Below are 11,041 nucleotides of genomic sequence, written 5' to 3' on the forward strand. Positions count from 1 at the left end.
CCAACACCTGGTATCGGGGACCCCAAGAGACTGCTTGGTGCTCTACCCCACTGTGACTGAGTTGGTACTTAAGGTGCAAGACAAAGTTCTCTTTACTTTTCTGTCTGCTTTTATCAAACAGAAGGAGTCTTTCATTATAGCCACCATAGCTGGGAATGTGCTGGGTTTCACCTGTAGCCAGTACAGCTCAGAGTCTCACCTAAGGTGTATGACCTGGGTATTGCTGCTCATTCTTCAGAGCCCAAGAGCTCTGTAGTCAGCAGGTGGCAATGCTGCCAGGACTGGGTCCTTCCTTTCAAGGCAATGGGTTCCCTTCTGGTGAAAAGTGTGTCTAGATATGTTGTCTGAAAGCTAGGGTCTGAAATGGGGACCTTGCAACTCTGCCTTGTGCCCTGTCCTACTGTGTCTGAGCTGATATCTGGGATGCAAAACTCCTCTTTAATCCTCCCTCTCCTCTGTCAGTAGAAGGAAGAAGCTACTTTTATTACTGCAAGCTGGATAGCCTTGGGTTGTGGGAGGGGTGGTGCAGGCCATCCCTTAGCTGCCCTGGTTGGTGTCTCACTAGGTTGCGTGTCCCCAACATCCACTGGCTTCGAGCCCAGCACAACACTAGGAGTTGCCTAGGAACTGCAGTCCTTGTGGCCAAGACTGCCTTTCAGGTTTATTTAGAACCCCAGAGCAGTTTAGTCTGTGGTGGCGAGGCTTGTCAAAACTCAATTTCCAACAACTGGGATGGGCAATTCTTCTCTTGCTAGGGTTGGTTTACATGGTCCCTCCGTTGGTGGGCATCAGCTGAGTTTAGCCTGGTTTTGCTTTCTGCCATGATATGGCAGCACTGAGTTCAATGCAGGGTCCCACAATCATTGGGCAATCTCCCGGTCCCAAATGCATGGATTCTCTGCGCCACATGGCTGCTATCAGGGGTTGGGGAGGAGTGGCATTGGTGATTCAAGACTGTCTTTCCTACTCTCTTCAGTGCCTCTTTCAGCAATATGAAGTTAAAACCAGGTGCTGTGATTGCTCATGTGACTTTTTGTTCTTATGAAGGTGCTTTTTTGTGTGTAGATAGTTGTTAAATTTGGTGTTCCTGAGTGGGGGATGATTGGTGAAGGCTTCTGTTCAGCCACCCTGCTCTGCCCTCTCGTGATTTTTTTTCACATCCAATATCTTATTGATCTTCTTAGCAATTGATAAGGTAAGCAGACAGATGTTATTATCACCATTATGGATATAAGGAAATCTGTGTCTTTTTCTGCCTAAAACTCTGAAATGGCTTCTTACTGCACCTAGGATAAAGTTCAGAACTGTCCCTCTGATGTGCAAGGCCCTGTGTGATATGGCTTGCTCCCAATCTCCTGCGTCTCTGCTCTTCTCTTGTTATGTAGCCTTCCTTTAGTTCTACGAACATACTAAGCTTCTTCCCTTTATGGAATTTTCAAGTATAAAGTTCCTTCTGTCTATAAATCTCTTTCCCCCATTTCATCTTGCTAAGTTTCATCTGTTCTTTATATCTCAACTTAAATGCCATTTCCTCAAGAAATTTCAGCATCCTAGGCTAGGTTAGGGCCTTCTGTTCTACACACTCATGACACTGTGGCTTTACTCTTCAGAACACATATCACAATTGTTAGTCAAACAATTATTTATATCGTGACTTGTTTAATGTCTGCTTTCACCGTTAGGTTCTAATCTTCATGAGGATTGGGGCTGCCTGTCTTCCTTATTCTTTCTGCTCAGAATTAAGTGCAATTTCTGAAACACCCCAAGCACTGCACCATATTTGTTAAATGAATAAATAAAGTGAGTAATACAAAGTCACATAAAAAAGCTAAACTGAGAAGTCTAGATGCCTGGTTCAGTAGTTCTTCTACTACACCAGTATATAAGGCAGCAGATTGATAATACTGATGATGTGAAGTTTTAAGAATTTGTAATTATTTCTCAGTAGAAACTGAATGAAATAGTAGGCAATGAATTTTTATCATTTTATGAAAGAAGAAAGATATAAAATTTAACAATAATGTTGATTTCATAGAATGGGAAAATATGTTTACAATGTAATAAAACAGCTGTTTAAATAAATAGCTACAAAGATATAGAGTATAGGTATTTCTATGGCCCCGATGACTTTTTAGTTTTAACATGAGTTTTTGAAAGACAACTTGGAAATTGAAATTGTGGATTAAACATTAGGGCAGCCATGTGAGTTTTGTTTTTCAAAGTTCTAAAATCCTAGTTTATAAAAAGCCTTTGCATCCAGGTGTGGTGACATGTGCCTGTAGTCCCAGCTACTTGGGAGGCTGAGGCAGGAGAATCAGTTGAGTCCAGGAATTCGAGGCTATAGTGAGCTATGACTGCACCTGTGAATAGCCATTACACTTCAGTCTAGGCAACATAGTGAGATCCCATATCTAAAAAAAGCTTTTGTTATAAAAACAGTATATCAAGGAAAGATTGCCCACTCTAGGTACAGCTGTTACAGGTCAGATTCTCTGGGAAGAAAGTTCAGAGATTAGCATGCAGAAATTTTACTAGGGAATGTTCTTGGATCAACACCTGTAAGGGAATGAAGAATGCAGGATGATTGGAGAGAAAATTTGAACTGTATTCTAGTCACAACAGATATCTCAGCTGACTCTCAGGAACTATGGAGCTAAAATGGCCCTGGGCCAAGGGCAGTGAGCCTTTGTAGCCCTGTATTGATCAGTCATTTGATGCCAGTTGCTCTGGGAAGGAAGCATGACACTGGAAGAGATGGCTCTCATTAGCTGAGGGCAGTATCTCAAGGAACCATCGGCTGTGAGCTGTCCATCACTAATACTCATGGTAGCTGGGGGAATGAGTGTTTCTGGCCTGAAGCGAAGGGGTGATCTGGATAGCACATTAAAATGTCTATTAAAGTTTACTGCTTGTGCTGCTCAGATCCATTTGCCGGTAAAAGTTCTGGGAACAACTCCTTCAGGGTTTTGGTGGGTTTCTTTTCTGGGTGAAAACTTTCAAGAAGATTACTGGGATGTATCCCACTGCTACAGCTGGTCTTCAGAGTAGACAGAATCCAGCTCATGGTGGACAGTCCTGACAGCATGGTTATTTACTGTTCTGTGGACCATGCCGCCATTTCCACCTGGGCCCAGTGGTATGTCAAGAGCTGTGTTTTTTGGAAGGTACCTAATTTTCCACTGCTGGTGGTATGCCTTTGCTCTAGAATGCTAGGATTCTTTTTTTTTTTTTTTTCTTCTTCTTTGAGACGGAGTCTTGCTTTGTTGCCCAGGCTAGAGTACAGTGGCACGATCTTGGCTCACTGCAAGCTCCGCCTCCCGGGTTCAAGAGATTCCCCTGCTTCAGCCTCCTGAGTAGCTGGGACTACAGGCGCCTGCCACCATGCCCAGCTAATTTTTGTATTTTTAGTAGAGACGGGGTTTCACCATGTTGGCCAGGATGGTCTTGCTCTCTTGACTTTGTGATTCACCCATCTTGGTAGAATGCTAGGATTCTTTTTTCTTTTCTTTTTTTTTTTGAGATGGAGTCTTGCTCTGTCGCCCAGGCTGGAGTGCAATGGCACGATCTTGGCTCACTGCAACCTCTGCCTCCTGGGTTCGAGCAATTCTCCTGCCTTAGCCTCCTGAGTAGCTGGGACTACAGGTGCTCACCACCATGCCCAGCTAATTTTTGAATTTTTAGTAGAGACGGGGTTTCGCCACGCTGGTCAGGCTGGTCTCGAACTCCTGACCTTGTGATCTGCCTGCCTTGGCCTCCCAAAGTGCTGGGATTACAGACGTGAGCCACCACACCTGGCCGAATGCTAGAATTCTTAATTGTGATTCCCATATCGTGGCTTGCTATGAACTCCACACAGTGTTTTTTCCCATCACAAGTACCTGTAAGCCCATAGAGTCTGTTGTATTCTATTGCCCAAGTGGCAGGACTGTTTGTATCATGACCTGGACTTGCTGCAGAACCCTTTCCAGCATTGGGCTGCCTTTAAAATTGTCAGCCTTTCATGCTTTCTGGTATATAGGTTAGAGTAAGATTCTCAAGTGTAGAATATGCTTCCTCCAGAGCTCAAGAGGCCTGCCAGACATTTTACTTCTTTCCTTGTGGTGGGAGGCAGGAGATGCAGTTTCTTCTTTTATTTTGAGAGGATGTCCCAGGATGATCCCAGTTCATTGGACCCTCTCCCAATATTTTACTGATGTTGCGGACCTTTTAATCTTTGTAGGGCTTACCTCTGCCCATCAGAGTGATACATTTGTTTTTAACATAATATCAAAATTGTATTTTCTTCATAATAAAACAAAAGATGATTCTTAGAACTGGATATTACTTGGCCCTTTATCTTCTTATTTCCTCCCAGTTCAAAATGCTTGCATCTCTTCATAGCCAGCATTCTCTTAGATCTGCAGTTGGTCTCAACACACTGAAGCCTCAGCAAAATCTTCTTTGTACTTTTAGCCTTTTTGTAGAAAATCAGCTTAGTCTGCCCACCATAGCCGCTCTGCTTCCTGTCATAATGCCACTTTTCCTGGGCATATGGAGAATCCTTGCCCTTCTTGTACTGCATCACTTTGTGGGGTTGGTGCTTGCCACACTTCTTACAGAATGTCGGGTGGGTTTTAAGAATGTTTGCCATGTTTGCTGGAGCACTATCAGCACGGAAAGCCAAAGTGTTATATGTTTTACTAAAGCTTCCAACATACTTGCTACTTCTCGATATTCTGGTCCAATTTACATATCATTGATATGGCAGACCAATGTGATGCTCTACAACACAGCAGCATGATCCAGGTCTCTTTATACCATATCGTTATATAGAGTAAGAGAGTTAAATTAGCTCTTGGGCAAGCTCCGCCTTGTGCATGTACACTGTTGTGAGAACTATTTCCCATAGAGATGGAAAAGAATGCATAAGCCAGATCAATGGCTGCACTCCATGTACTAGAGGCTGTTAATCTGCTGTAGCACCTGGCACAGTAGCTGCAATGAGGGCTAGTGCTTGGTTGAGTTTGTGGTAGTTTACAGTTATCCTTCAGGATCTACCCGATTTTTCAGAGGCCAGACTGGTAAATTGAATGGAAATTAGGTGGCAACACCACCCCTAAGTCCTTTAGGTCTTTAAGGGTGGCACAAACATCTTCCAGTTTCCTCAAGTTGTAATATCGTTTTTGTTTTACTTTCTTGGCTGGCCAAGAAACTAATGCTAAGGTTGTGCCAACTACCAAAAAAGTCTTCTCCAATTGGAGTACCCACCGGGAGAGTCTGTGAGCTGGACTTTTTTTTTTTTTCTAACCAGGTCTCCACTCTAATAGAGGGTGGTGACTGATGCTTTGAGTTCTTAGATATAAAGGTCAGCATGGACCCTGGATCCAACAGTCTTCAAAATATTTGAAATTACCCTGTCCCCAGTATATGGTTGCCTGAGTAAATGGCTATAGGTCCCTTTTGGAATGGGGAATCATTACCATGTGTACTTGCCATGGTGTTGCAGAGCCTTCCTCCTGGGGACCCAGCATTTCCTTCAGTCAGTCAGTTCTGGGCCTCAAAACTGGCTCAGGTACAGAAACTGGGCAAGGGATTGGCCTTCTTATGTGCCCACAGCCTCCTGATCATCCGTCTCTGATTTCTTTTGATTATGTGAATTGAGCAGTACCCTTGTTGCCATCCCATCTATATTTCCCTTAGGAGTGCTATGTTCTATTAATCATCTCCATAGCTCTCTGTGAGTCAGACCCTCCAGGCTGCCATTCCAATCTCGAGTGTTCACCTTACTTCTCATGGCTATGTTCCACTACCTGGTCTCCATTATTTTAGGATTTTATCATCCAGTCTGCTATCAAGGGGCTCAGTTTTATAATGGAATTTATTACTGTCAGCCCTGGCCAACAGAAGACAGCTACCACTGAGATTCTCAGTGACGCTGGTGCCCCTGTAGCCAGTGCATTTCTTATTGTTTTGGTAAACAGTGTCCTCTGGGCCTTGCAGCAGGCCAAAGCTAGCTGGTAGATTTTCTGGTCTTAGTATATGTATGCTGGTATACCCATTTTTCTAAGCCGTTTGATCCCTCTTCTACTATCTGCCATGGCAATTGGAGCATTCTTTACTAGACTTTGTTTTCTCTAAACTTCAAAGGATCACCCCAGTAATGTGCTAATATGAATTTCCAGGGTCTTTGCCAGGATGTATAATCCTAATGAGGGCTTCAAAATCAGTAACTTTTCATTTATCCAACTTCATGTTCTACCTCCTTTGATCCAGCACTCTCAGCATCCAAGCCCATATGTACCTTCTTGTCTCCTATTGGTACCTGTTGTCTAGATTCTGCAGCTCTTTGCAGATATTGTCTCTGTCTACTCAGCAGGCCCAGCTCAACATAAACTATGTGTTGTTGTGACTTAATACTAGATAATGGTTGAATAACCAGGGAGACAGGTTGGGGGAATGTTCTGAGGGGATCCATTCTGTCTTGCAAGATAGGGGCCTCTATATCATCTTCAAGCACAGGGGAAATGCTAGATTTCTACAGGGAGGAGTGGGTTACTTCTGGAAGTCCAGAGAGTTCAGGAGAACCTGGTGACTCATGGTTTTCAAAGATATGGTATTCCATATCTCAGGGTCTCATTTCTTCCAAATCAGAATCTTGGCCTTGGCATAGTGACTCGGAGGAACCAAGAATTCAACTCTGCTACTTATAAAGTTCAGTTTCTCATCCTCAGCTTTTTGTCCCTTGACTGAAGGAGATGAGACTCTTTATATGCTGCATTGAGGTGCTCTGACTTTGATAATTAGCCTTCAATTGCTGATTAATCACCCTCAGCCTTTCATTATCTTTCTCCAAAAGCACTGATTGCCCCAAGAAATAGCCTTCACTATCCTTACACTTGCCATCTCTCCCATATTTCTCAAGTGCATGAGACATTACACCTACCAGTCATTTTCTTCCAATGGATTACCATTTCAGTTCTCCAGTGGTGGAAACTTTAACAGTAGCACCACTGACACATGTCAGGGGCTATTTGTGCTCCATCTACTATAAGTGAGGAGATCATCAACACCAACTGGTCAATTGCCAATTTGGCTCCATAATCCCATTTAAGAACCTTCTTTCTTGTCCCATGAGATTAATGTCTATGACAGAGTGAGGAAGCAGGAGTGGGCAGTCAGTTTGGGTTCAGGGGCTGGGATCGTCTATGCATGAGGGGGGCACAGTTGGCTCCACAATGAGGCTTGGACTTTGCACCCATGCATAGATTAGTCATTGGATGTAGGTTGCTCCTGGGGAGGGAGCATGACCTTGGGTGAGGTGGTATCTGGGTGATGTACTACAGTGTTCCCTATGACAGCCTTTCATTTTCTACACAGTGTCCTTCTCTACCTTCCTTCTCTTAACAATTAGGATGGGTACAAGAATAAAGCAGATGACTAATAAGTTGTTGTGTTGACTCCCCTTTGAAAACTATCCTGAAAAGTTAAAAATATGCCGGTCTAAGTTATTTCCTTGTAATGTAAATACCCTAAGTGCTTATGGGCAGTTGGATCTGCCAATCGATTTTATAGGCTTTGCAAATGTGAGGTGCTAAAAAAAACTATTTGTTGCATAATTAAATGAAAAAATAACCAAGTGCCTACTGTATATCTGTGGTAAATAATTCCTTTAACCACAATGATTGGTTAGGAGCTGAAATTAGATTCAGAAATCACCCAAATGGAGTTATATGATCTTTAACTCTTCCTTGGGTAGAATGGAAACAGAAAGAGAACTGCATTCAGACTCATTAGGCCTGGATGCATGTTTTGACTGTGTTATTCATTATTCACAGGCTGTGGGAACTTGAGCACATTACTTAACTTCCATGAGCTTTAGTCCTTTTACCTATATATTTAGTATAATACCTGTCCTGTTTTCCTTACAGTGTTCTTATAAGAATTAACATGAAATATTAGTAACTAAAACATTAAAAGGTACAGAACATTATAACCTATGGGTGTTTATTATTATTATTGTTACTACTACTAATATTGGTGATTCCCTTGCCTGTTGTAAGAAGCAGGAATGAGCCAGGGAACACAGAAATGGCCAAAATTTAAAGAAGGAGAATAGGAAGCTTGCACAAATAACTTCAAACTATGAATTATAAAAAATTAGCATGCAAATGGATGTTCCTAGCAGATGGTTTTGGGGCCATTTGTTATGTCTTAGGTTTTTTGGTGGGAATAACATAAAAGAATGACTAAATATTTGATTATTCAGTTAAACATGTATTTGTAATATTCATCTTTGTATTAAATTGAATCTCTTGCAGCATTTTCTTTTATATCTTCTTTATCATTCACAACTTCTGTTTCTCCCATGCATCATATAATGAGGCTCATTGTCAAAAGGGTGTTTATCTGGTGTTGATTTTTATCAATCTCCGTTAATTGTTCAGAGATGAGCGCTCCATGCATGTGTTATGTTACATTATTTCTTTAAACCATACCATTAAGATTATGGATTTGGGTATCAATGAACATAAAATACCTTCATTGAAGGAACTGTTTCATATCCTCACACAAAGACCTTATGTTATGCAATAGCAAGTAATAATAAAAATCATTGTTTCAAAAATACATTTTTTGACCCTGAAGCATGGATGGTTTTTGATTGGTCAGTATTCCACATGTTCTCCTGTGAATGTTCAAATCCAACTTGTTTAAACTGTTACTTGTGTGATGGAACTATAAATAAAATAATATATATTTAATATATTGTGTATACATATAATGTATACACTATATACCGAATGCCAAACCATTGATATGCAGTATATGTATATATAGTCACATATACATAAAGATATATATATATTTAAATAAATTATTCATTGCTGTGTGTCTGGATTACCAAAGGTAGAATTCTAGAGTCACCTTTTTCATCCTTGCCCTTGTTTTCCTGTCTTGTTTTGAGACACAGAAATCAGGTAGGAGAACAGAGCAGTTCAGTTTGTGTTACAAGTTGACAAACTTGCTTCAGCCATCGGAATACATTAGCAACATGTCTATTTTCTTGATTTGATTTCCATCAACCTAAAACATTCCCTGAAAAAGAAATGTGTTCGGCCGGGTATGGTGGCTCACGGCTGTAATCCCAGCACTTTGGGAGGCCGAGGCAGGTGGATCGCAAGGTCAGGAGATCAAGACCATCCTGGCTAACATGGTGAAACCCCGTCTCTACTGAAAAATACAAAAAATTAGCCAGGCGTGGTGGCACGCGCCTGTAGTCCCAGCTACTCAGGAGGCCGAGGCAGGAGAATGGCGTGAACCCCGGAGGTGGAGCTTGCAGTGAGTCGAGATCGCGCCACTGCACTCCAGCCTGGGCGACAGAGTGAGACTCCGTCTCAAAAAAAAAAAAAAAAAAAGAAATGTGTTCAGCACAAGTCAGGTTCATCACCTACCATGGATGCAATCAGCACGGGCCACTTAAAAACAGGAAATAAATGTTCCTATCCCCAGGATCTCAAAGCCTAGTAAATGACTAATAAATAACTACAAAAGAAGGCAGGCAGAAGGCAAGCCTCCTTAGAGCCTCAGGAGGGGTTTCAACTAGTTGATGGAATCAGGTCAAAGAAGATATTAATTTATACTGTGTGGGATAGGGGTGAGGCGTGGGAAAACATCTTGTGGTAGAGTTCAGGATAAACCTAGACGGGCATCCTTAACCATTATTGTGTCTAATGACCTGTTCTCAAAATAATGTTTGGAATGTATAAAATAAAAGAGAAAGGATTATAATTGAAACCAATTGTATCAAAATAGCTCTTGAAATATAAAAAAAATTGTGATATAATAATAAGTACACTTCTTAAGGCATTAAATAAAAAATTCATTTGCAGGTGTAATAACTGTTGTAATTTTAAAGTAGTAATGAGCATAAATAATAATTCAAGATATCTGTAATGACTGTAATGTGATATGGATATATCTGTGATTTCTATTTGTGACAAAGTCTTATGTGCTTCTAATATTTTCATTGTTTGTTGCCTAGATTCACAATAAAAGGAAATACTACATTTCAGTTAGGAGTTAGCGAAAATGGAAATGTAATTTTTCTCCCATTTAAATCACAGATCTCTTAATTTTACCTCTGGACCCTTGGGGGTCTATGGAGTACAGGTTAAGAACCACTCGCCTAGAAGATGAATAGGACATTGATAGGGAAATGGAGAAGAAGAGTGAGAGGGGTTCTACCGGTATGGTAGAACAATGTTGTTGGGGATGGGGCAGCAAAGGGCGTGTTTGAGGAGTAGAGAGGTATGTCTAGAGGGTGTGTGAATGGAGTGTGCACTGTGTGGGGCAGTATGAAAAAATGATGGATGCATAGGAAAAGGAGAGATCATGGGGCTCTCTCAGAGGCCTTGGCATGCCAGAAGGAGGAATTGCACCAGTGAAGAGCCATCAGTGTTGTCTTTGAGCAGGAAACCGACATAAATATGTTGTTGTTTTAGGAAAGTTATTTGCAGCATAATGGGAGTTGTGTTAAAAAGGTTTGAAGCAGGAAGCCTCTTAGCAGCTTATTACATTGGTCAGGAGAAATATATTGAGAGCTTGAACTAATTCAGTAGAAGTGGAAAAGAGAAGAGGTAAGCAAAAGACCGTTGATAGGCAGACTGAAAGGATTTGGCAACAGGAGAATAGGGTGGGGAATGCAAAAGTGGGGAGAAAAGCTGATTCTAGGTGCTTAACTTGTCATACAGGGATGATGGTGAAGCAATGAACCAATACAGAGAACACAGCAAGAAGGGTAAATTTGTGACAGAGGAGTAATAAATTCTTTTTGGGTATATTGAAAGTTGAGGTATTCATGAGCTTTTCATGTGGAAATGTTCAGCAGGCAGTGAAAGTGAACCTAGAATCTGGACAAAAGTTCAAGAATGGAAATGCAGATTTGGTAATCCTAATGAGAACAGCTGAAATCAAGGGAGTGAAAGAAATTGCCAAAGAAGGGCAAAGGTGCTGAAGACTGAATGTTGTTTGACTTCTCGGCCGTGCAAAATGTTTCAAGAACTAC

The 11,041-nt window shown here is 41.5% G+C and overlaps 1 protein-coding gene across 1 annotated transcript; it reads right to left on the bottom strand.

Annotated features, from left to right (window-relative positions):
- Nucleotides 1-4,255: 4,255 nt before the first annotated feature.
- LOC115837581 (60S ribosomal protein L36a-like) lies at nt 4,256-4,630 on the bottom strand. The gene has a single exon (XM_030823655.1). The coding sequence runs from the start codon at nt 4,628-4,630 to the stop codon at nt 4,256-4,258; it is 375 nt and encodes a 124-aa protein (XP_030679515.1).
- Nucleotides 4,631-11,041: the final 6,411 nt, after the last annotated feature.

Source organism: Nomascus leucogenys, chromosome 12, assembly GCF_006542625.1.
Source record: "Nomascus leucogenys isolate Asia chromosome 12, Asia_NLE_v1, whole genome shotgun sequence".
In the NCBI taxonomy this organism is placed as follows: Eukaryota; Metazoa; Chordata; class Mammalia; order Primates; family Hylobatidae; genus Nomascus; species Nomascus leucogenys.